A 27,873-nucleotide genomic window follows, 5' to 3' on the forward strand; every position below is an offset into this window, starting at 1 on the left:
GCACAATTTTTTTTTACTTTTATTGTATTTATCTGCTTTTAATTTGTTTATTATTTTATACAGAATCACCCTAAATTATAAATGAATTAATACTTCCCTAATAGAGCTATTTAAGCCATCTGACAAAATTGTGTTATCACAATAGATATTGCTTTAAAAAATTTATATTTCAATGACCTATCACATAAAAATATATATTTTCCATTCATTCATTAAACATACATATCGTTTCATGCACCTGAAAGGATTAACTGCTTTAAGGGCCTGTGGTGATAGTTATTTATTAATGTATTTAAATATATACTGTACACACACTCATACTACAATATGTCACCTAAATATTAAATTTATGAAGATGAGCTGCATGAAAGTTCAATCTTTTTCCTTCAAGGTACTGGAATTTGTTTTGCACCAGACATGAAATAAGTTCCTTCTCTGGAGTGAATAGATAGTTTTGAAAATGAATTTGCAAGTCATTCTCGTGTGTATTATCCTTTGAATGACTCCATAGTATTGAGTATGCATTTTAAGATAATGAAGTCATTGGTCTTTGAAGAGGCTGGCTAAAATGGGAATCCTACAACATGCCAAACAGCCCTTTTTCCCAGGCGCTGTGAAGATAAGCCAGAGGGAAAGTAAAAGCACTCCTGTTTTATTGGTGCCACTGCTCTTAATTCTGGGTCTAATGGCGAAGCAGCCATGCCATTTATTTCCAACAGCATTCTCAATTTGACCTTTACAGATGCTTATCACTGACCGCAATCGGTTCTGCTCCCTCTGTCTTCCCAAGTCTCTTCGCTGCCTCTGTTTCTCTTAATCGGTTTCTCTTTCTCTGTTGGCTCTATTTTTCTTTCTTTCTCTCTTACCTTTTTAGTTCAGTTTTGCTCTGCTTTATTGGTATGACAGATGTACAGTAGTCAACACACTATATTTATCTCTTTATAAGTGTGTTTATCTGCTATCATATCTTGTCTTTTATCATTTTAGCATTAAGTATTTATATAAATTGACTGATAATGATTGATAGACAGACTTGCTATTTATCTATGTATCTGTTCTCATCTATCTGTCTGTCTTTCTCTGTTTTTGCATATCTTTCTATCTGCTATCATTTGTCTGTGTCTATTTATCTATCTGTCTTTCTGGTTTCATCTATCTGTCTGTTTACCCATCTGTCTGTCTGCAGACAAACAGAAAACAGACTCACTTTAAATTTATCTGTCTCTCTGCTATCATCTGTTGTCTCTCTATCTATTGTTTTGCTGGCTGCGTTTGTCTATATGTCTAAATGACAAACTCACTATTAATCTATCTGTACCTCTGCCCTCATCTGTCTGTCTCTCTCTATTTGCATTCTCATATTTTATCTGCTATTGTTTGCCTGCCTGTCTATTTATTTATCTATAATTTATTAACTATTTATCTCCTCTCTCCTCTCATCTGTCTCTATATTTATCTTTATTTATATCTCTTTATTTATCTACACTGATTTTTTTTTTTTTTTTTTTTTTACAAAACTGTTGCTAACAATTTATATGGGCTGAATCAAAAAAAGAAACGTATTATTGTTCACTTTAATTTGTTTGTTTAAATTCAGCCCATATCATTTTTTGCAACAATATTCCCATAAAAAAGAAGGGGGGGTGGGGGTTGTGGACAAAAGATTGGGGGTTGGGGGTGGCGGTGTGTCGCGGATGACAGTAAAGATAAAGTGTGTTCCGGCACAAATTAAGCCCTGTATTTAACCCTTCTGATGTTTCTTTAAGGTTACATTTCGTTTACACCAGTTCAGTGGTAATCTGGAGGTGTTACTTGCCATCCTTTTGTGATGTGAAGAACTCCCTCTGTTGAGCGTTGGTTCCCACGTGGTTAGCTGGTAATCGGCCTTTGTCCTGTGAGGCTTGGAGTTGTGTGGAGTCTGTTGTTTCAAGTTTTTGAGGCTGAAAAAGGACTAGTCATGTTGACTTCTGGTTTCGCGGCGTTTTAAACTCAACTAGACTCTAAGGAAAAGTATTGGAGATGGGAATGTCTGAGCTGTGCGGTTAACTAATTTTTGCCAGAGTCCAAGTCTCTTCACTGGACCTGAAGAAAAGCTGTCCAGAGCTGGAACGAAACAACTTGCTCTCACGTTCATGGTATCTGGGTGTTCTCTGTGGTTCTCGTGGGGTGCAGCCTTAGTCAAAAGCTTTTATAATGATAGTCTTCTTCCCACCCTCTGGAGCAGAGTTGACCAATGAGAAGTTAACTCTCCCGAGGCACTTTCTATACTCTTTTGTTCTGTAGCATGGTGATTTGCATATGCATTCTGAGTGTAAGCTGATGCAAAAATGTTTAAAGTTTCTTAAAATGTTAATATTGTCACATCATGTCTTCCTTGTGTGTTTGTTTTCATTATGTGACCTTTCCTTATGTGCTCCTTTGCTCCAGTTCCCGCCATGTGTTAATGTTCATCACCTTCACCTGTGTTCATCCCTGTGTGTAATCAGTTCAATCATCCCCTGTGTATTAATAGTCCCTGTATGTCATTCAGTCTTCGTCTGGCATTCTTCTTGATCTCTCAGTTGATGTCTGTTTTCAACCCATGTCCTTCCTGTCTTCATCCATGTAAGTGTTGGTAATTAAACCTATGTTTTTGATAATCCTGTGATCCTGTGCCTTCCTGTAGTTAACCGAGGTGTGACAAATATGTTGCATGCATATTGACATAAAATGTAAACAATCGTTTAGTACACCAAATTAGTTTTGCAAGGACATCAAACATGAACCATCTATGATCTGGTTTGGCTGTGATTGAGTTAAAACACTGATTGCAGGAGTATTAAAACCATAATTTTAATATATGAGCAAGAGACTTGTTGCAAAACACCTGATTACACATAAAGAGAGAATAACGGTTTACATTAAAAGCATCAGTCTTAAGCAGGGAGCTTATAAAAGCTTGACCATATCTGTGTGTCCATTTCTTCATGTTGTAAATACCTTGGAATCATATTACACACTGACCATCCAATCTTTCTGGCTAGGAGAGGTTGAAGGTGTATTATTTGTTATGGTGCATTATATTGTTGATGGTGTTTTATTTAAAGCAAAATAATGATGTGTTTGATCGGCCACCTTCGTTACACAGTACCAACTATTGTTTGGTAACTGTTGCAATAATCGTCACAAATGCAATGCATGCACTTTGTTTCTGATTTAAAAACCATGTCAGTTAAATCTAATCTCATTTAATTGCTGTTTGTTTTAGCTGAAAACACACATTTTGCTCTTCATCTGTGTGTAAATGCATTTTAATGTGTGTCCATTTGTGAGCTGGGCCTCATTTGAGTTGATTCTCTTTTCTCTCTGCTGATTGAAGGCCACAGTTCATTTACTCTTTGAAATGTGCTCAAAACACAGGTGAGAATAAAACCATCTTTGGGTTTAAATAGAGCTGCGCAATGGAGTGGGTTTTAATGGAGTGTTGCAGGATCCTTCAGGTGGTCTATTGCAAGCTGTCTCTATCTGAATTCTCATCAAGCTTTCAGCCGACTCGCCGTACACTCAAGATTCATTGGGGTTCTTGAAGTCTTTTTCTGTCTTAGCGTCTAAATGCACAGCTTGATGGATTGGATTCATCTTGTCTGAATCTGTTCCTCTCAACCACCCCCATACTTCCATTTATTGTCTTTTTTTTCAGCTTCATGTAACATTAGCTCACCTTCTATGCATCCACCCACCTTTCCTTCTTCCAGCACCTAATTGTCCTCCTCTCATCATCTCTTCGCACTCTTTTCTTCTCATGTCAAATGTCTCTTTGCTCTCGTTATCAATCTCATTTGCCAGAAACTTCCTTTATAGCCTTGTTTGAACCTGTCTTTACAGTATGTGACAGTCCACTGTACAATTAAAGTCCCCTACTGCTCTGTCACACACGTCCTTCATCTAGATTAGGTCTTTTTCTGTTCACCCTCTGTAATTCTCAAATTGGCAGAAAAAAATCATTCATAAATCACAGACTTTGGATCTTGATCTCATTGTGTGTCTAACTGAGCGCCATGTTGAGGTGCTCATGGCTCATTTCCTCTTAATAATGGCAATTCATTTTTAAAACTCACACATTTAGGTTGGTCATTCATCTAAAAGCAAATTACCTCCAAGAAGATCAGATATACTTGTCCTTTTTCAACTATAGGCGTTGCAACTATAGGGTTGCATATACTGTATGAGCATCTTTGTGTGTTGATTTGCATGCATTGTGAATGTGTGTGCAAAATGTGTGGCCATTATACATTAATTAGGTGTGACAGAAAGGAAGGACTGGTGAGGACATATTCATGTTTTAATTTAATTTGAACCGGAAAACAACAGATGTAGAGTTGTGCTTTCTAAATACACTCACCGGCCACTTTATTAGGTACACCTTACTGGTACTGGGTTGCACCTCCTTTTGCCTTCAGACAGCCTTAATTCTTCTTGGCATAGATTCAACAAAGTACTGGTAATATTCCTCAGAGATTTTGGTCCATACTAACATGAAAGCATCGCGCAGTTGCTGCAGCTTTGTCGACTGCCCATCCATGATGCGAATCTCCCATTCCACCACATGCCAAAGGTGCTCTATTGGATTGAGCTCTGGTGACTGTGGAGGCCATTTGAGTACATTGATCTCAATGTCATGTTAAAAAAACAAGTGTTATCCTGCTAGAAGTTGCCATCAGAACATGGGTTCTCTGTGGTCATAAAGGGATGAATGTGGTGGTCAGCAACAATACTGTGCAATAGCCTGTGGTGTCAACACAATGCTCAATTTTTATTAATGGGCCCAAAGTATGCCAAGAAAATATCCCTCCCACCATTACACCACCAGCCTAATCCATTGATAAAAGGCAGGATGGATCCATGCTTTTATGTTGTAGACATCAAATTCAGACTTGCTGTCGCAGTACAAATCGAGGCTCATCAGATCAGGCAACGTTTTTCCAATCTTCTATTGCCAGTTTTGGTTAGCCTGTACAAATTGTAGGCTCAGTTTCTTGTTCTTAGCTTACAGGAGTGGCACCCGGTGTGGTTTTCTGCTGCTGTAGCCCATCCGCCTCACGGTTCGACGTGTTGTGCATTCAGAGATGCTCTTCTGCATATCTTGGTTGTAATAAATGGTAGTTACTGTTGGCCTCAACAAAACATTTGCGTTCACAGAACTGCCACTCACTGGATATTCTCTCTTTTTCAGGCCATTCTCTGTAAATCCTAGAGATGGTTGTGCATGAAAAACCCAGTAGATCAGCAGTTTCTGAAGTACTCAGACCAACCCGTCTTGCACCAACATCCATGCCATGTTCAAAGTTACTTAAATCACCTTTTCTCCCCATTCTGATGCTCTGTTTAAACTCCAGCAGGTTTTCTCTACCATGTCAACATGCCCAAATGCATTGAGTTGCTGCCATGTGATTGGCTGATCTTGCTTTAACAAGAGGTTGGACAGGTTTACCTAATAAAGTGTCTGATGAGTGTAGATTGTTATACTGAAGTTTATCTGTTAGAATGTGATATTATATTGATTGATTGATTGATTGAATATTGACTTGAACATAGACAAAGGTAAGAATTAAACCATGTATATTTTGTCAGTGTACAATTTTGCTTGACTATTTGATTGACGTTAACAAGAACGCCAGTCTGTTTTAATCATATCTTAACTGAAAACAATCAAATACTACTAACTGGTAATTATCTTAAATGTAATATCTTGAGAGAAGCAATTAAATTTCACAAAATTACATTGAAACAGAAATCAAGTGAAAAATATACTGTGACACAAATGTCACATCAATGTGCCTAATTTATTGAACATTCAACGCATCACAAGCAAGCACTCAGCTCTCTGAAGCACTTTAGACTGACTAATCAAAGCCACTGCGGAGCAGCTCAGTGAAAATGTGAAAACTGCAGTGCTAGTCCAGCACAGAGCATTGAAAGAGAGGAACATCCTAATGAAGGTTTATATAATGACTGTTCCTGACTTCTTTAACCATCAGCTAATTAGATGGAGACAACACAGGCTGTAGAGACAAAGAATAGAGAAAGAGGAAAGGTGCAGGTCTAGTATCCTGGACAGTCTTACCTAATCAATTCTCAAGCCTCACAAGTGTCTTCTTAATGAATAAATGTGAATGTAGGTACAAGCCTGCATTCAATACAGGTTTGACCATTACAATAGCTTGTAAGGTTTTGGTTTGCTTACAAAGGTAGGACGGCATTTTGTGCAGCAAATGATAAATGAATATCTGGTCCCCTACCCCTGCACTTTACTTTCCCCTGAATGTTTAGTGGGTCCTCCGAGTGAAGTGTGCTCATTCATCTTGATAAAATAATGATGGGCCATTTTTACAGCAGTTGTGGCTCTAAGGAGCTGCCCGGTGGCACAATGCTATAAAGCCACTAGATTGCACCCTGCATACCCAGAAACAAAGCTGATTAGATGCGAGCTTACCAGTGCAACTTCAAACGTAGACATACATTTATGGGGGAGTTTTTCTGAATTATGCCGGCTTGGACCAACATAGTAATCTATTATGATCTGCATCTTCATGTCAAATGTCTTTTGAGAGCATTAAAGCTTCAGAGTGATTATCAAGCTGAACTGAATATATTATATAGTATATTTGCTACATATTTTAACTGCTTATATTTCAATTTTTCATGAAACAGATTATCACAACTATGACAATCTTGTAGACTTTCACTGAGACTGTCAAAACTCATTAAATTTGCTACCTAAAATATCTTCCAAAGCATAAATCCACCTAGCTCATGATTTTCAGAGCTGCATCACTAGCATATACAGTATGCTAGCAACATTTTAAAACATGATAGGAACATATTGGAACATTTATCATCCATGAAACATTTTAGAGCAACACGGTGGCGCAGTGGGTAGCGCTGAAGCCTCACAGCAAGATGGTCACAAGAAGAGCCCCGGCTGGGTCAGTTGGCATTTTGTGTGGGGATTTTGCATGTTCTCCCCATGTTCGCAGGTTTCCTCCTGGCAGGGGCATTACTAGACCCAATTTACTGGGGCACGTCCTCCAGTAAAAATCACCAGTGCCCCAGTAAATGCTTTGAGATTTGATTTACTTCATATGCAAGTTTATTTATTAAGAGTGGTAATCCCTCAATAAAGATGTTATTGTCTGTGTGCAACCGAACCTATGCTGATGAAAGCAATGTGGTTTAATCAAAAAGCAAATTGACGCATCTCTGCATGTGCGCAGAAAAAAACATTGGTAATTCGTCTAGTTCAATCAAATTAAATCTTATTTAAAGTTTTGGTTTTTAAACTAGTTTTGCAGAACTAATCTGCAGAATGTACCTTGCAGATCTTGGTTCATGCAACACCGTCATTAAAGAGAATCAAACTCGATACAATCATGACACTTGTTAGTTTTCTGTTGTAACCTGCCTATTGTGCCACAGTGAGAAGCAAAACTCATGATGTATCTTTACTGCTGCTCATCTCTTCATTAAAATGTATGGTGATTTGCTTATTAAAAAGTAAACTGTAGAAATGTCTTTCTTGTTAATATGAAATGAAAAGCATTCACAGCCTGAAATATAATCCACTTATCCAACTATATCGCAAATGTGACGCTTTACATTTTGCAGATTAAATATGAGACACGTTATTGCATATGCCTGAATAATGTTGTCTTTGGCATTGCAGTCTAAACAGAGAGGAAATTGTGCCGCGGCGAAATTGAATTACTGTCCAATCACAGTCCTGTCAATGAAAAGCAATGCCATGAGTGTGTTGCGTTTATTCCTCATGTTCCTCTGTAATGATTGCATTTCCGTGTGGCTCGAATTCTCTTTCATATAAAAGGTTTCCAGAAAGGAAAATCAATCACTCCGTTCTCTTTACTCTTTACCGCGTCTGTTAAACAAATGATTATGTTGTTGCTTGAGATTACCTTGTCTTAATGAGTGCACACAATCAAATTACACTCAACTCAACTGAAATGAATAGTTACACTGTCATTTACCACAAACACTGTAAGACTGTCAATTTGTTTGCTGAAGGAAAAAGTCAAGCGCCAGTGATTGCCTCAAATATTTATGTGTACATAGAAAACTTCAGGTTATTTGCGTGTGTAAATATTAATTTACTGTTGTGTGAAAAAAAGTGCTCCCACAATTTTTGCCATCACTGGTTATGTCCAAATATATTTGTAATCGCTTTTACTCAGTTGGCACAAGATCTTCTGAAAGTTTTGCAAAAGAGGTTGCAAATTACTTGACTATAAGAAGTTGGGAAATTGTGCCTCCAAGTTTAAATATGACTTTAGCATGTACATGATATGTGATAATGAATAACCATCCAGTATTAGGCCAAAAAACACTGGCAGACTCTTGTATATCACAAAATTCAACTTTATTAAAAGGGTCCAAGTATTTTTGGGCTTTTTGACTGTCAAATGTATTAATGATTATATTTTGGAATATAAAAAGTACTTTATAAAAACCGAAAATTAATTCAATGTAAATTAAGGATTTTTTACCATTTTAATTTGTTGATTGGTTATTCACTTCAGTAACTGAAATGACTGATGTATGTGGACATTATTTACATACAGGCCTAGATTTTGAGCTCAACTTCTAATAGTACTTTTAGTACTACTATGTAATATTACTTAAGTATAGTACTACTCATGTATAATTACATAACATTTAGTATATTGTGACAGGTAAATCATTAAAAAAATTACTTTTTGTTGATGTTATTTAAATAGTTTTATTTGTCTAGTTTAATATGGACACAGTATATTTAAAATAGTCTGTTTTCAATGGTTTTCTCAACGATTCGATGTTCTTGAATGAACTGGTAGCTTGACTGATTTCTTTACTCATTTGTTAACAAAATGTTGAAACCTCGTTCTATCTAGGCCATATGAAGAAGAAGTAATTGCTTTGCAACCATTAAATAAATGTTATCAAATGAATGTTTGTAGAATGGATGAAATTTGACTATATTTACCATGTTAATCATATGATTTAACGTGATCAGTGGCTAAATTTTGCTGCCATTCACAGATTCTCTCATGTGGCCTTCAGTGGTGTAATGTAACTAATTATAATTAGGCTGATTAGCTGATTTTAGCTGGTTGACCAGGCTGGTTTTAGAGGGGTTTTGGCCATTTCCAGGCTGGTTTCCAGCCATTTCCAGCCTGGAAAATGACCAGCTAAATTCAACTAAAACCAGCTTGACCAGCCTGGTTTAAGCTGGACATGGCTGGTTTGGGCTGGGCTCCCAGCCTGGCTAGGCTGGTCAAGCTGGTGTTAGCTGGTCATTTCCCAGCCTGACCAGCTAAGACCAGGCTGGAAATGTGTACTTTTACTTTCCCTTGAGTACATTTTTAGTGCAGTATCGGTATTTTTACTCCACTACTTTCCTTAAATCTGCAATCACTACTTTATTTTTTCATGTCTATGGGGATTTACAGACTTTTAGGAGATTTTGAGATATTGAAGTTTTTGCATTCCACACAGCAACAGTTTGTGTGTAACAGTTGCTTTTTAAATAAAAATTATTGGTGTAAACAACTTATAAAAACATCACATAATGTAAATAAGTTGTCATTTAATAAGAATATGTCAATAACTTAATGTTGACAAAAATGCCAGATAGAACCTTATAATTCTAAGATGACGATTTGCTACAATTTTATAGATATCAATGTGTCTTATGGGTCAGACAGACTTCAACTAATACGTATGCAAATGTCAGACAGCCATAATACAAGTTTTTATTTTATACATTCATTTTACTGTACTTTTGTGTTGAATTTCTGTTTTTAAGATCAATTCATTCATCTTGTCAAGGACTATTCATTTATTTTAAGCAACCCTATAATTTATGCAATTGTTACTAGAGTGTAATTGCGTTATTGTAATCTCTGAGCAGCATTAAATAGCCTGTTTGAATACCTCCTCAAGTACATCGGTGTAGATGACACATTTGATGTAAATTGTGCCAAAGTTTGTTTTTCCCATTTAGTCTTATTTATTTATTCTAATTTGCATGTATTGATTGAATATTAGACATTATGTGATTGACCCATACACTCAATAAAGTTAGAAAATCTACCCTTTTAAATGTGTGTGTGTGTGGGGTGTGTGTGGGGTGTGTGTGTGTGTGGAGGGGGGGGGGGGGGGGGGGAGGGGTAATTTACTGCATAGTTCATGATGTCTTGCTTTTCAGCTAATCCATACCTCTCACTGAAGAACATATCAGTGATTCCTATCTCCCGCCTTAAAATAGAGGGCACCACTATAGCCCCCTTTTTCAAAATCATTTCCTCATGTAGTGCCTCCCTCTATTTATCTAATTATTGGTCAACTCCAGTGACTCCCCTCCACCCTTTTCTCCTCCCTCTGCTCTGTCTGTCTGTAAATCTGTATGAGAGAGCAAGAGACTTGGTGTCCCAGTTACAGAGGAAACACATGCTGTTAGAAAGAAAAATGCACTGAGGGAAAAGACTGAAGATGAAGGAATATTCCAGTTTCTGTAAACCTCTCCTGCTTATCTGAGCTGCATCTCTTCCACATTTTGTGAAACTTTACTGCTGCATGCAAACTCAGAGAATTGTTTTTTTCCTACACAAAATGTGTGTATCTGCATGTGTGTTCGCTGTATCACATACTTTATTATGCTTGCCTTTGAACACTGAACTACTGAACTTCCCTTGAAGTTTTTTCCCTGTAGCATGTGGCTCTGATTTGGATTATTTGCTAGACTTGTTTTCGAGCACTCGGCTCTTTTGAAGTTGTTTCTGTTGTAGGCCATTGTGGAAGGATGGATTCCTCTGCACTTCACTCTCTTTTACTTCTGCTTTTTGCCAGCGTCTACTTTGTTTTTGCTGGAATGGACTCTTGTTATGATGAAAATGGTGTCCCGAGCTTGTGTTTACCTAAATTTGAAAATGCGGCCTTCAATCATTCCGTGATGGTTTCAAATATGTGCGGGATCCCACCTGAGGACTACTGCATGCAGACTGGGTCCACGCGCTCTTGTCATCACTGTGACGCCTTCGACTCTGAGCTAAATCGTAACGCCACTTACCTGACAGACTTCCACACGGATGAAGAGCCCACCTGGTGGCAGAGCCAGTCCATGTTCTATGGAGTTCAGTACCCGAATTCAGTCAACATCACTCTGCATCTTGGTAAGACTCCCTACTGGGCTTTGATATTGATGAAATGGAGAGAAAATACAGCACTGAATGTGCTAAAATCTAAAATATTTATAGCATGCCTGATTTTATTTCTTGTTTACATTGTGTTTATATGTGCAGAAGAAATGTGAACTAGAATTTGTAGAGCAGTGCTGGTATTGCTTACGAGAACTATTCAGAAATGTTCTTATCAATTAAAATTAAGCTAATTATTAAAAATGTAAAAATAATATTAAAATAATTTAGAAATAATTTTAAAATGTAACAATAATAAAAAATAAATACCTGGCATTTATGTGAAACAAATACATTTCAGAAGAAATGAAAAAGTGAAGTTGAAGTCAATTTAATTTACATAGAATATATTTTAAAAAATGATTAAAAAAAGCAAATAACAAGGACACTAGTAAAATACTGAAAATACAGAAATAAAAACTATTATTATATTATCTTATTTAAAACTGCTGTTTTCAGATATGTTTCTTCAAGTGACTTATTTGAGACGTACTGTCCAGATGTAAATGGGTCAGAGAAATTTAACAGTCCTAAAAATATTATTTTGTATATATAAAGATGTAAAAAAAAAATAATAATTGTAAATAAGCAAACTGGCTAAAAATATTAGTATATTTAGATTTATATCATAATTAATATTTATAATATTTAACATTGATGCAATTCAGTGTTAGCTGTATACTTATTTAGCCCAAATTTGAACAGTTGTTACCGTGTTGTAAAGCATCTAGGCTTATCTGCATATCGTGAGCCATCTAAGTGAACTCAGTACATGTAGCGTTTTGTTTTTAAAGTCATCTGCTTGTTAAGTGTTAAGTCACGTGAAGCGGCTTCCGGTTCCAAGCGCTTAATTAAACTGTATGGGGAGACTCATCAAATGGTAATAATAAACATTTACAAAGGGCTGTAATACTTCCGAAAAACACAATCACAATGTATATATCCATGTCTAATATCCAATGGCCAGAAAGTGATTAATGTTTTATAAAAAATTAGAAATAAAAAAGTTAAAATTTGGCTTTTTGTGATGCAGCAAGTCCAGAGATGTGTACACCATGATTTCATGAAAAATTAACTTTAATGTGTGATATGACAAAAAAGTGGCCATAAACAAACATTTTCTCAATTTAAATAAGTAGCGGCTTGGACCCGGAAACAGCATTCTATACGTCACAAATTACCAAGCGGATAGTTCACCCAAAAGTAGTAATTCTGTCATCATTTTCTCTCCCTCAAATTGTTCCAAACATACATGACTTTATATATATTTTTTTACAAATGTAACTACACTGTTAATGGTCCCCATTGACTTCTACTGTATGAAAAAAATGCAGTGGAAGTCAGTGGGGGACCTGCAACTATTTGTGTATTCATATTCTTGAAAATATCAGATTTTATGTTCAACAGAGAAAATTTCCTGAAAAAAAAATACATCTGAATTTTCAATATACTTTCAGACATTTTTAATGTATTTTATATATATTTTTAAATATGGCAATGCGGTGGCGCAGTGGGTAGCACCTTCGCCTCACAGCAAGAAGGTCGCTGGTTCGAGCCTTGGCTGGGTCAGTTGACATTTCTGTGCAGAGTTTGCATGTTCTCCCTGTGTTGGTGTGGATTTCCTCCGGGTGCTCCGGTTTCCCCCACAAGTCCAAAGGCATGTGATACAGGTGAATTGAGTATGCTAAAATTGACCATAATGTATGAGTGTGTATGGATGTTTCCCAGTAATGGGTTGCGGCTGGAAAGGCATCTGCGGCGTAAAACATATGCTGTATGAGCTGGCGGTTCATCCCGCTGTGGTGACCCCAGATTAATAAAGGGACTAAGCCAAAAAGAAAATGGATGAATGAATATTTTTATATATAAAATATATTTTAATATATTTTTTAATTTTAATAAAATGCTAATTAATTTTAAAATTATTTACTAAACATTCAACCCAGCATTCTTTTCTTAGTAAATCGAATGCAAACTAAACTACAACTACTGTAATAAACTGCAGTCTTGTCCCAGTCCCAGTTGTGAATTGGATGCTGTATGTAAATGTGACAGAAATCTGTTGGCCTATCATTTTAGATGACTGAAATCTCAGCTGTATTCTAGTTCTATTACATTATTGCCCTTCAGGCTTTATGCTACATTGTTTTCAATCATAAGCACTCCCAATTGTCTTATATAATATTTTTGAAATAAAAAAAAAACTTATTTGTATTCTGTGAGATTTCGCTCTTATTTTTCATCTTTAATCCTCAGAGAGACAGAGTAACAGAACAACACAGTTAGTATGAAGCAATTTAAAAAAAAAAAAATTTTTACTAAACTTGTGTTAAAGCTACACTTCGACGTAGGCGACAGTCAGGTGACACAACCGTAGTTTTGGTTATTAGCACATTACTGCAACAGCCTGCTGAAGTCAAACAACACCAACAAATTGATACAATCTTTAACACTCTTGCTAAAAATTGAATTAGAGTGTCTGACATGTAGGCCTTTTTTGTCCATTAATGTGGAAAGGCATACACTCACTGATATGTGATATGTTATACTTCAAAAGTTTTTTTTTTATATGTATAAAAATTAAATACAGTTTATCTTTATGTCCAAAACTTTTAGTTTCTTATATAAAGGGCACCTATGGTAAGAATCAACTTTTGTAAGCTGTTTGCACAGAACTGTGTATATGTATAGTGTGTCCACTGTCGTATTGGGGTGATTTAAACCCAACAAGTCTTAAAAATTTCCTGAGGTTAAAATAGGGCCAAAACATAGAGATTTTGAGGCCCACCACGTGACAGGGGTGCAGTTTTCCTCACCCACCAAATTGATTGACAGGTGCCATGTTTCTATAATAACATGTATACACATGTCCACAGACATGTGTATACATGTTTTAAAACAGAGCATGTTTGTAATGAAGAGAGTAAAATTGCTATCTAATTCTTAACCACTATAATCACTACAGTCGCATGGTGTCAGTAAATCCAAACGTGTGTGTGTGTGTGTGTGTGTGTGTGTGTGTGTGTGTGTGTGTGTGTGTGTGTGTGTGTGTGTGTGTGCACTGCAAAAGGCATTTATGTGAGACTCATCATTTCAGAAAGGCTTGGATAACTCCACCACAAAAACATGAAATAAACTTACTTGGTATGTTTGAGTAAAACTGGTCTATGTCACCGACTGCTGTCTATTTGATGTGGGCGGTGGGAAGCAACTCGTTTGCATTTAAAGCTACAGGCTACAAAAACAGATAAGATGTATTTAGACACCAAAACGGGCAAAATCTGAGGGCTATAATAAATTATCTGATGGGTATGTGAGCTGAAACTTTACAGACACATTTTTGAGACACCAAATGCTTATCTTACATCTTATAAATGGGGTAAAATCGGTGCTATTTAATGTAAAATTTGTGAAAACTATTTTAAAATACTATATTTGTTGTATTATAAAGTAATGCAGTGACATTTTTGCTTAAATCCTTCACTTACTACAGTACATCAAGTAATAGTGATGACATTTTGGAACAATAAGTGCCAGGAATTAGTATACACTGATGAAAATCTTGCCTAAACCATTATTATTATTTGTAATAAATAATAGCCTTTGAAAGCATGTTTAAGAATGAAATTAGAGGGTTATGGGTTCAATCCTCTGGTAATGCGACAACTGAAAAAACATATAAAGTTATAAAATCAGTGTGGAAAAAACAGCTCAAACTGTGAAGGTGTCTTTAGGCTATAGATTTTTTTGCTTTCCTGTCTCGGTGGGCACCTCCAAGCTCAAATGTGAACCAGACTTAGTTTTTACAGTCAAAAAGAGCAAAACTATTGATTCATAGTGTAAATAACTATGTGTCACTCTGATTTTCTTCTCATTAAACTAGCTGCTAGCTGAGGTTAATGTATTTGGTGCTTCTTCTTAAAGCTTTTAGTTTCTCCACATCAAAACTGTAGAAGTGACTTAGTGATTCTGTTGGAAGCACATTTTGTGAAAGTAAGAGAACAGAAAACAAAGCGAGATGAAAGGGCTGTAAAATTGTTTCTTGAGAGGCTAATCAGGCTAAAAACAAAGTTAAAATGGTGTACGCTCTCTGATTCAAAGATGCCTTGCAGTTGGGTGTCTATGAAAGGCCTTCTCAAATTTCCAAACCAAACAGAATACATCCTAGGGAGGCCTATACAGACAGACAGACACACACACACAGACACACACACACACACACACACACACACACACACACACACACACACACACACATAGTGATGGGGGTGGTACAAAAACACTACAAAGAATAAGACAAACACAGAAAACAGCAGAGGTCCAGTTGCAGGTCAGGTATTTCCCATACACACATGTAAATATACACAAACACACACATGCAGACTTCTAAGGAATGTTTCCACATCTGGTTTCTATTGTGGGTTTCATTCAGTGAAGTTCAAAGGGCCAATATGAGATACAGATGTTTGCTGCAAAATACTTGTATGGAACATTAAAAATAAACGTGTGCAAATCTACAGTTTTAGCAAAGTGTTTAGACTGAGTACAAAAAAAAATTGCAGATGCCGAACAACTTAACACCAAGTCATCTACAAAGTGCCCTGCAAATAGCAAATGTTAACAGGATTTTGTTGTGCATTCCCTTGTAGTGTGTACTTTCTTATTTTACTCCCAAATCATTAAAAGCTAAAAGTCATTCCTGTTTTTACCATACACAGACATGATTACGCACAGCTTTAAAGTTTATGTGTAAATATTGAGTCTGGTCAGGTTCAGTCGAGTTCAGACACAAACACACCCACTTATATATACAGATAAGTTTAGTCTGCTCTTTCTTCAAGGAGAACAGCTGTGGCACTACATCCCGGTGGCTTTCTATATGACACAGTGGTTGACATGTACATGTACATATTCCAATTCAAGTCCAGCTGAGTTTTGTGTAATCATCATGATTAGAGACGGAGACCAACCTTTGTCCTCTTTTTTTTATTTTTCCCCCGCATGTTTTTTCTCCATTTCTTTCCTTCTTATCTCCAGCCAAGATAATCTTCTCACATGCTGAGATTAAATTATGCCTAAATGATTTCAACATGGCAACGCCATGCTGTGGGTGAGCATGTCGGTGTACATGACAGAAAGTCATGAAAAAAAACAAGAGTGAGATTTTTTTTTTTTTATTATTTTGAATTTAGCCTCTGATTTATCTAAAGAACAAATTTTGTTCAAAATGGATTCATTCAACCAAAATAATTAAGTTACTTCAATCTTTCACTTTCACACTTGTACTTAGTAATTCTAATGAAAACCTCAGATACTGTTGGTTTGGTAATGGGTAAAACAAAGATCATGGGGGTCAGGTAGCTCAAACGCTAGGCTACAAATTATTAATTTGTTATAAATTATTTATTCATAAATAATCAATTCAACCCTGATTGACATACTATTTGGTTTGATTCTGAAGTGTGCTTACAACACCTATTACTGCCCATAAGGCTACAGCAGAGGATGTATTATTACTGTTGCACTAAGACATCCTAACAGACACTATATTTTAGGTTTTGTTGCAGTAAAAATTGCTAACTTTTACTATGTCCGCCTGGCTACATTCATGTTGCACATATTCATACTACAGTATATAGAACAAACAGTTTTGGGTGACAGAAAATACTTATTTAAAATAAGAACCCATTCAAGTTCATATGCATTTTTTTTTAAAGCAAAGTCTTTCATTCAGCCAGTTTTTTTTTTTTTTAAATAAATACAATTGTTGTGTAATAATGCTTGTAGGGATACAAAAATATCCTCACATGGCCTTCGAGCATGCAAATATTACTATGCTACAAGAATTGTTAAATTAATGTCCACACATTTATTCCTGTGGATAAATGTTTGCATGTTCTTCCCGTGTTGGCGTGTGTTTCCTCCGGGTGCTCCGGTTTCCCTCAAAAGTCCAAAGACATGCACTATAGGTGAATTGGGTAAACTAAAAGTGTCCGTAGTGTATGTGTGTGAATGAGTGTGTATGGATGTTTCCCAGTGATGGATTGCAGCTGGAAGGGCATCCGCTGCGTAAAACATATGCTGGATAAGTTGGTGGTTCATTCCACTGTGGCAGCCCCTGAATAATAAGGGACTAAGCAAAAAGAAAATGAATGAATGAAGTCATTCCAATTTTACCTGTGCAAGAAGTAGGATTTTTAACTCAGATATTTCCACCTCTAACTCGGTACGGAACACTGATTGACTGAAGATGAGTTTAATGCTTATGACAATTTTAGTCTTCAATTAGCAGAAGGACTGTACAAGGAAGGAAATGCCCTTATTAGGATGCAGCCTTCTGTTTGAAAAGCACCCATCATCCTAACATGTCAGAAATTGTAAGAGTTTGTTAAAATGATATTCAAAACACAGATTCAGATGCCTTAAAATGATAGTTCACCCAAAATGAAAATGCTACCTTCCATTTGTTCCAAACCTGTTCTGGTTTCTTTCTTCTTCAAACACACACCACACACACACGCACAAAACAGCCATATTGACTTTATCTTATGCTCTGTTTCTACTATCAATAACTGTTTTTTTCCCCCAACATTCTTCAGAATATTTTATTTTCAGATCAACAGAAAAAACAAAAGTTTAGAATCACTTGAGTGTGAGCAAATGGGATGGATAGTTTAATTATTGGGTGAACTATCCCTTTAGGTTTCAGTGATTATCAGAGAGACAGTTGTTCAAATGACTTGGACTTCACCTGAGCATATATTAATTCTTGGAACAAAAGTAGACAATATAACTGATAATGCTGTGTCTGAAAAGCAAAAGTTGCTCAATGTTAACTTTGTGCTGATTGGATTGTTGTGTACAAGTAATATCCTGCTGGCAGTGGAGCTTTTTGTTTGTGTATAAGTACGGTCATGTGATTATTGCTTACTTAGACCTCACACAGACAGTTGCCAGCTGTGGGCTTTATTGGTGGATGACGAAGCAGTCATCCGGCAGAAACACTGGCAATAAGTAGCTTATATTAATTTTACAGGGATGATACTGTAGCAAATCTCAAAACACAGCAGTATAACAAGTTGCTGGCTAAATATAAATGGATTTAAACAAAGAAACTGTGAGTCATTTGTCACAGTTCTATCTGTTCCAGTGCTCTGGCTGCCGGAACAGTCCCTCTGGAGAAACCTAAGGTTAAAGACTTCTCAGCAACTCTCCGGTTCATTTGGACAATTAGATTCAAGCGGCAATTAAACTGACAAAGTACCACCAAGTATGCCAATTTCTCAAGACACAAACACCACGTATTCTCTACAGAGCCACAAGAAAACTGCTTTCCGCTCTAAATTGGATGAAGTGTTTTCATCTTCTTTTATTTTTTTTCTCTTTTTCATCCTTAATTTTCTTCTAGCTTGATCTTCTACCTTCTTTGCCTCATCATAATTGAAGAGATGGATTTGTAAATCTTACATGAGCTCAATTCATATTTCACTTTAATAATGACTTGGATTTTTATTACCTAATTACCTCCATTCGTTTTATTGACGTGGGTTTCCTCCGGGTGCTCCGGTATCCCCACAAGTCCAAAAACCTGCGGTACAAGTGAATTGGGTTAGCTAAAATTGTCCGTAGCGTATGTGTGAATGAGTGTCTATGGATGTTTCCCAGTGATGAGTTGCAGCTGGAAGGGCATCCGCTGCATAAAACAAATGCTGGATAAGTTAGCGGTTCATTCCGCTGTGGCGACCCCTGATTAATAAAGGGACTTAGCTGAAAAGAAAATGAATGAATTATATTGACATTAACTGTTTTTGTCTCATTTTTTTCCGCAGGGAAGGCTTTTGAGATCACCTATGTCCGTTTAAAGTTCTACACCAGTCGACCAGAGAGCTTCGCCATCTACAAGCGTACAGATGAGAATGGACCGTGGCAGCCGTACCAATATTACAGCGCTTCCTGTCGTAAGACGTACGGAAGAGACAACAAGGGCTTCATACGTCCAGGTGATAACGAAAGGACGCCACTTTGCACGGATGAGTTTAGTGACATCTCTCCGCTGACAGGCGGAAATGTGGCCTTCTCCACATTAGAGGGACGACCAAGTGCCTACAACTTTGACCAGAGTCTTGTGTTGCAGGTATGTCCGGTTATGGCCTGAGAGTTTGGTTGTGTGTGTTGATGTTTATGTGCCATGCTTTTATATTCATCCCATCTGGATATGTCTAGTAGCATCCCAGATCTAAACACTAGCACATTCTAATGTAAACCTGAGGCATTTACAGTGTGTATACGCATGCAGACTATTTATTTTCATGGTTTGTTGACAATAACTTGCAGTTTTTGTTAGCCTCTCATGTCCTTGGCCTTTAGATATGTAGATATGTGAACTTTGTTGTTTCTACAGAATAGCTTTAAGGGAAATATACAGTACCTCACTGTCAAGCTTCTCCAACTTTCAGACTTTCACTGCAGAATCTTGCGGCTAAACATGAGTGTGCTCAGCATGCCGTGCTACTAAATAAAGCCCACAACATCCTCTAAAGATTTCTTGTGAGCTTCTTGTACAATGAGATACAGTCACAGCCGCCAGATGAAGTTCAGAGAATTATAGGTGACAGGCATCTGCTAGAGTTCACACAGTTGTTTCATACAGTGTATGAATCCACACATACTGTATATGGCTGTTTCTGCAACTTTGGGCATTTTAATGTTGCAGAACTTGGAAAACATCACAATCTGGTTAGTTTTTTGTATACTAACAGGTTTAAATGGTAAATATAAATGTCTCAACATTTTAGATGGGTAATTGTTGCAAATTTGCATTTTATATTTGGTGCATGAAATCATCAAAAAAGTGCATGAAATTATCAAAGATTAGAAGATATATTATTTTTTAAAAATATGAATTTTAAAATATTTTTCACCCCTTGTTAGCTAATCATTTCTATAAATTATGACATGCTTTTTTAGTCTTATTAAATCAATACAAAGTATACATCATTTTTTTCAAAATCCTATAAATTTAAACATTAAAGGAATGTCAACAGCATAGTTCTCCAAAAATGAAAATTCTGTCATTGTTTACACACCCTGATCATCCTCTCATTCGGTATTCACCTGCTTTCTTTTGCTTGCGCGAACACAGTTATTTTTGGCAGTTGTGCTGCTTCTCGATTCTAATATCACATTTGCATGCATATAGGCCGATCTTTATTGTCGAACCCTGCTTTTAAGAAAGCTACAATTTTAAAATGATTTACTGTCTTTGGACTGTGGGGGAAACCAGAGCACCTGGAGGAAACCCACGCGAACACGGGGAGAACATGTAAACTCCACACAGAAATGCCAACTGACCCAGCCAAGGCTCAAACCAGCGACCGTCTTGCTGTAAAGCGAGCGTGCTTCCCACTGCGCCACCGCGTCGCCCTAGATCTGCCATTTTTAACCTAAACAAAATCATGGCTTTACATTGTACAAAGTTGAGGAAGTGTTCACATATTGTTGTAGGAACTGCATATTTTAAACCACATTTGACATGATATTAGATGATCAGCACTTGCTAAAAGAGCACTCAGAATGGGAGCTCACCACCTCCACATCTATTTTTGCTTCAAGAAAATGAATGTAAGGCAAAGAAAAGCATTTTAGCTAACAGAAGGCAAGTAAAATGTGCAAGTGCCCTCTCAGGTTCTTGAGCCAAGTGGAGTTTGAATGCAGCTCAGAGTATCTTTAATAATTCATCTGCATGATTTTTGTTGGTAACACTGAAAACAAAACACACTGCAGGAAAGCAGGAAGGAAAGTAAATAAAAATGACAATAAATGGATGACACTAAGTATGTTTACATGGACACCAATAATCTGATTTTAATATGATTAAAACAATACTCTGATTTTGAGTCTACCATGTAAACAGCGATTTTTGATTAATTCAATCAGATTAAGGTCATAATCGAACTAAACAAAGTTGAATTAAGACATGTGGCGTATGCCAATTTTATTAGCATTATTGAAGTGCTGTAAAGACATGTAAACATCTTAATTAAACTATTGCCGTCATGTAGGACTTTTGCTGCATTTTGTGAGAGAATATTTCACACACATGGCTGTTTGACACTATTCTCTGCACTTACCGAGTCAGTGAAAGACCACAGACACCTGCATCACGAAATATTGAGTTTTTTTTTCCCCATAAAAACAACACTCTTGCAGTGGTTTACACTCACATCCAATACTTATCATTTGTCACGGAGGCATGCATGAAATGTTCCTGAATGAAAGTGAAAATGCCAAACTGCAGTTTTAAAAATGAAACACCTGAAATTACATGAAACTCTGGTGAAAACGTGGTTAGCGAGGTGACGCAATGACGTTAATCGAATTTAGTGCTATAACATGTAAAACGGGATCATGAAAAGAACATTCAAAAAGCAACTTGTGTAAACACCTTAACCATATTATTGTCTTATTCAGATTAAGGAAAATAATTCACTTACTGATATCCATGTAAACATAGACAGTAAAATGATAATAAATGATAGGATGAGGACAAATTTGTCCTTAAAATGTGTGTTTTTATAATACAGCATTATTCAAATCATGGGCAGTTAATATCTGATCACAAATATGGGTTTGAGGTCCCATTTACACTTGCATTTATCACACAAACACGATAGGAATATTTCATAATTAAATTGATATGTATACTGTACAAACTCAATATTTTGTCCTCCTACCTCTAAACCTAACTCTCAAAGAAAGCAATGGGCTCTGTGCACAGTTAGAGTTTTAAAACCAACAATAAATGTCCGGTGAAAGCTTAATTTGACTATTTTCAATTTCACAAGGTTGTTTTTACAGCATCGTTGTTGTAATGTAATTACAATGCGTTCAGTTAAATAGACTTAAGCGTTCATTTAGTTTTTCAAGCGTAAAACAAGATGAAAGACCGTTGTAACCACTAGCGCCGTAAGTAGCAACAGGCTAGCGCAGAAATTCCATTGAAAATACTGGGGGGAAAAAATTGTCATATTTTAAAGACATGGCGGGGGGAAATGGAATTTAATGCAGTGTTTCTTGTCCGATCTGACTCACTTCTTGACCCACTTCATATCGTATATCTATCAGGCAATGAAGATTGCTGATTTAAAAAAAACTCAGATGTAAAATTGCTTAAACATGACAATTTTGCAATGGAAAGACCCTTGGGCTGCCTGGCTGAAAATTAAAGGTCTGTGTGCATAAAGCCCATTTGCATTTTTACATGTTCAAAATAATTAATTCATTGTGATTTAAGAGCCTATTTCTTCATGGAGATCAAAAAATGTCTTCACAAGATCAAAATTTACTGGTATTGCTATACATGAGGGGACATTTTGTTGCCCACAATGTAAGAAATACAAGGTGTAAACAGACAAACACACAAAACTGCATGTTATTTGCTAAACAGGTTGTTTGACATGCATGACTTGAACAGGAATAAATTTGTTTCCACCAACTGCATTTTTATTTTTTGGTGTGTGTGTGTGTGTGTGTGTGTGTGTGTGTGTGTGTGTGTGTGTGTGTGGGGAGATGTAACAGGCCCATTTTTGGTAAAAGCTTTTTCACTTTCAATATTTTCATCATCCTCTTTTCTCTCACTGTTTGAAAGAAAAACAGCTAACCCATCTGTTTACAAAGGTGAGAGCCACTAGAGGAGAACGAGAGAGCGAGCGACAGAAAAGAAGAGATGTCATTTTATTTAAGAGCAGAGATAACAGTTTGGCTTCTTGTGATTGAGGCTTGTGGCCGGATGTGTGAAATAGAATCTCCCTATCAGACAGGTGGGAGATGAATTGGGGGGTTTAAAATGGCTATGTAAGGGGACTCTAGTGACCCTGCAGAAAAGAGAGGGAACTGGAAAAGAGTGCTTGAGATGTAGTCCAGCTGCTGGGAGCATAGTAATCAACATGTGTGTTGTGGACCAAATCAACACAACAGCATGTCTTCAACTAGTGGCCTGGATACTGATGGCTGAAAAAATAAGCACTTTATTCAGAGATGCTTGTTTTTATTTGACCTCTTTATCATGACTTATAGCTCAGAGTTCATTTTTCACACATGTATCTGGATAGCTTATCATAATGGGCTCTCTGCACGCGGAAATGAATCCTGTTTAGATAGCAGGAGAACTATGGTTCTGCAATTACCCAAATGTCACCCTGTTGCTAGCCTATTTATTTGAATTAACTTACTTGATTTCCTGTAATTGGTACTAGGGTGTGCAGAGAACATGAAATATGAGACTAAATGAGATGAGTGCTAAAAATAAAGACATCAGAATGTTTTATGGTTTTATTAAAGCAGCCATACTGGTCTATGTCAAGTACATACCATTACCAAATGCATTAAGCAAATCCTAAACAATGTTGTTTTAGTAGCATTGTGATACTAATATTTATTTTTTGTTATTGTTTACTTATTTATTTATTTTTATGTTGTTTGTCTGTTAATGCTGTTAAATTGTAGTCTTTTTGTCAGGTCATTTGTATAAATTTTTATGTCTACAGTATATATTTCTTATTCATTTAATTTCACTTTAATTTTATTAGCGCAAATATATATTTATATGGTTTACAGTCATTTTAACTAAATACCTCATAACAATGTAAAATTACTTTACTTTCTGTGCATGTAATTGCAGCTCAAAATTTAAAGGTGAATGGATGTTGATCGGCTGCCAGTGTTTTTTTTTTTTTTTTTATAATTCTGCTGATGGTCCAGAAATACATAAAATACACTGTTAGCCGATCAACAGGCAATCAAAATATATATATTTACACAACAATTCTGTCTGGTGGGTTGGTTCGGTGGCACAGTGTGTAGCGGTGTCGCCTCACAGCAAGAAGGTCACTGGTTTAAACCTCGGCTGGGTCAGTTGCCGTTTCAGTGTGGAGTTTGCATGTGTTCTTCAGGTGGATTCCTCCTGGTGCTCCGGTTTTATCCATCGTCTAAAGACATGTGCTATAGGTGAATTGGGTAAGCTTAAAATGGCCGTATGCGAGAATGAGAGTGTATGGGTTTTTCCCAGTAATGGGTTGGAAGGGCATCCGCTGTATAAAACATATACTGGATAAGTTGGTGGTTTATTGTGGCGACCCGAGATTAATAAAGGGACTAAGCCGAAAAGAAAATGAATGAATGAAGGAATGAGTTCTGTCTGGTTCTCGAATCTGATTGGCTGATAGCCGTGCGATATTCTGTAATATAGAACTTGTAGAGCCTCCTCACCCTTTTGTATTACTCCGCCCATATAAAGTACTTTTCAAGCTATTTTAGGCGAGATTGCATCTATGCAGTTTATTACATCCATCAGCATGTAATCGAGCTGAGCAAAGACTGCATAATAAGCCCTTAGAGGAAAAAAGATTGGCGTATTTTCAAACTACAGCTGTGTGACATTCTAAGTCACTTGCTTTTGTATGTTGCAGTGCTGTATTTATACCATGGTAATTGTAGTGTATTGAGTGTGAGATGAAGCTCACATATATCAGGTATGTATTTTGTGTTGGCCACTCTTTGTATAACTCTTGAGTAACCTTTGAGTAACCTTGAGTAACCTTTTGGTTGACCATCTGTTTGTATCTAATGAGTCTCCTATTTTCATTACTGCAGACTAGTTTAGTAAAAAGAAAGTAAGGATGAAGAAATGCCCGCATGTGTTTTAGTGTTTTTCCTTATCGAAAACACAACAGTAATTTGGTAGTGTTTGCGCTGCTTTGGCTTTTTTTGATCTCCCGGTTCCAACAGAGAAATACCGGGAAATGTCTCCAGACTGATGGCGATGGGGAATGGGTAGCGATGTGTAAGGGGTGTGTGTGTGTGTTTGTGTGTGGTGGGTGGGGGGGGGGGTTGGAGGGGGGGGGGGGGGGGGGGAGTATGGTGTTAGGAGAGTTGGGGTGGGAGCGACAACGCAGGGCCCCCTAATGACGCGGGTCCGCTATGCCACTGGCTGTTTTGACGGCATCTACAGATGCGAGTGATTGGTGGAAGAAAGTAGATCCTCATACAAATGAATTTTTAGACTCTTGTGTTTGATTTTCTTTTTTATGTACACGATTATGCCCATCGAACTGTTGTATAAATGCAATGTCACATTCCAACACACGCCTCCCAGCAGTGCTAATATACAGCAATATCGCAGTGCTACTCGTGTGATATTGCATTTTAAAACCAGTGTCTTTTATGTCAACATATGGAATTCGAGTGGAATTGGTATCAGTCATTAATAAGTTGAAATGGAATTATAGGAAGTAGAGGTTACCAAAGACTATATAGTACAGGGACTTTGAAGTTACTGAGTTAGTATTGAGAGAGATTTCGCTAACAATGCTTTCAGTGCAGTGTGTTCTTCTATTCTGGTCCACAATTTTTAAAAGATATATATGTTGAAGTCAGATGTATGAGCCCCCCTGAATTATTAGCCCCCATTTATTTTTTCCCCCAATTTCTGTTTAACAGAGAGATTTTTTTCAACACATTTCTAAACAAAATAGTTTTAATAACTAATTTCTAGCAACTTATTGATTTTATATTTGTCATGATGACAGTAAATAATATTTGACAAAATTTTTTTCAAGACACTTCTATACAGCTTAAAGTGACTTAACCAGGTTAATAAGATTAACAAGGCAGGTTCGGGTGATTAGGCAAGTTATTGTAACGATGGTTTGTTCTGTAGACTATCAAAAAATATAGCTTAAAGAGGCTAACAATTTTGACCTTAAAATGGCTTTTAAAAATTTTAAAACTGCTTTTTTTCTAGGCAAAATAAAACAAATCAAACTTTCTCCAGAAGAAAAAATATTTTTAGATATACTGTGAAAATTCCCTTGCTCTGTAAACTTCATTAGGGAAATACTTAAAAAATAAAAAAAATAAAAATAAAAGGGGTGCTAATAGTTCTGACTTCTGACTTCATTCAAGACATTTTCTGGTTAGAAATGACAGTTATTGCATTGTCTTTGAATTTAAGTTTTAATTTACCTACAGTATGTTCATTAACTTTGCACAATTTAAAAGTAAAATGGTTTGATTCTAAAAACTCATAAGCATGTCATACATTATAACAATGCTTAATAAATAACAAATACTTTATAGTATTCGTCTGTAAATGTGACGTAATTTACATGCTACTTTGAAATATTGGATGAAAAGTTTGCATATGTTGACACTTGCATAGTATTTATATTATTTACCATTTATTTTCTGCCTTGCACAAACACACACACATGAACTCCTGCACCATTTGTCTCCTTTTGCACTCATTACTTTAATCACTAATTCCTTCACTCTGTAATTAGAGAAAGGAAGTAGTGATTTAGCCACTCAGTAAAACAGAAGAGAAGTCAAGTGCCTTTCATTATCTTTTCTCCCCTCTTTTTTAATGCCTGAACCCCTGAACCTTTCTCTGCCACCAGGTTTCTTTTACAGTACTGTTTTATTTATAGCAGCACCATTCTGCCAAGATGCTTCTTAGAGAATAATCTCCTGCATCCCCACATGAAAGCCTCAGCTTACCTTGATCCAAAAACTTGCCACATTTTTCGCTGTTGATATTTAGGAAGTATCTCAGTCACTATTTACTTTGTGTTGGGGGAGAGGTTGACGTGTGGTTTGTAGAAAGGTTGTGTAAATGAGATAACTAATTTAAATATTTTGGAAAGGGGAGAACGGGAATTTCCTAATCAAATGCACATGGAAAAGGTTAAGTATTTCAGCTGACTGAGCTCTATTGTTATTTCTTTGGGCCATATCATAAAGCTGGTGCAATGGGGAATGTTTTTTTTTTTTTTTTTTTTTTGCTAGTTTCAGCCCAGCACAGAAATCATTTTCATGTTCTTTGCCATGTTCAAATATTAAATACATTCATGCCTATTTGTGCATCCATGAGCTTGATCTGAAGGTATGTTAGGTAGGAAGGTATGAACAATGTTCATTGTTGGCGCATCTCTATATTGAAGCAACTGAATTAAACTGCACCATTGATCAACTGAGACAAGGTGTAAATAAGTCAAAGGTACGGGGTTATTTATTTATTTATTTGCTTGCTTATTTAAAGAGCATGTTGGTGATAGGTGGATCCAAAATGTGCATACACATTGCTTATTACACACAAAGAAATTTGAAGCAGCACAGAAATATCTTTAAACATAAAAAATGTAAAAGATTATTATTTTCAGGAATAGTATAGTAATAGTAAATATATTAATCACTACCTCCACTCTGCCTTCTTCACCTCAGGAGGCTTTTGTAGAACTCGGCTCATTTTGTAGATCGTCTGCTCACTTGCTTTAACCTTTTATATGAGCTGATCCTGACTATAGACCATTTTAATGTGGCTGGTTAATTTACAGAAATTTACTGTAAAATAACAGCCGTTAAATTACAGAAATTTACTGTAAAATAATGGTCATTAAATTAAAGAAATTTATTGTAAAATAATGGTCGTTAATTTAAAGACATTTATCGTAAAATAATGTTTGTTAAATTACAGAAATTTCCTTAAATTTTAATTTCTCGTAAATTTCTGTAATTTAATGTCTGTTATTTTATGGCAAATTTCTGTAGTTAAATGACTAATTTTTTTCCATTTTATTTTTTACGGCGAATT

General features: G+C 36.4%; 1 protein-coding gene across 1 annotated transcript in view; it reads left to right on the forward strand.

Moving 5' to 3' along the window:
- Positions 1-10,449: 10,449 nt before the first annotated feature.
- The window catches only part of lamc3 (laminin, gamma 3), a 136,138-nt gene continuing 118,714 nt past the window's right edge, over positions 10,450-27,873 (forward strand). The window contains exons 1-2 of the mRNA XM_682251.11: positions 10,450-11,201; positions 19,055-19,359. Of these exons, the coding sequence (XP_687343.5) occupies positions 10,832-11,201; positions 19,055-19,359 (675 nt within the window). The 5' untranslated portion in view covers positions 10,450-10,831. The remainder of the gene's footprint in view (positions 11,202-19,054; positions 19,360-27,873) is intronic.

Source organism: Danio rerio, chromosome 5, assembly GCF_049306965.1.
Source record: "Danio rerio strain Tuebingen ecotype United States chromosome 5, GRCz12tu, whole genome shotgun sequence".
In the NCBI taxonomy this organism is placed as follows: domain Eukaryota; kingdom Metazoa; phylum Chordata; class Actinopteri; order Cypriniformes; family Danionidae; genus Danio; species Danio rerio.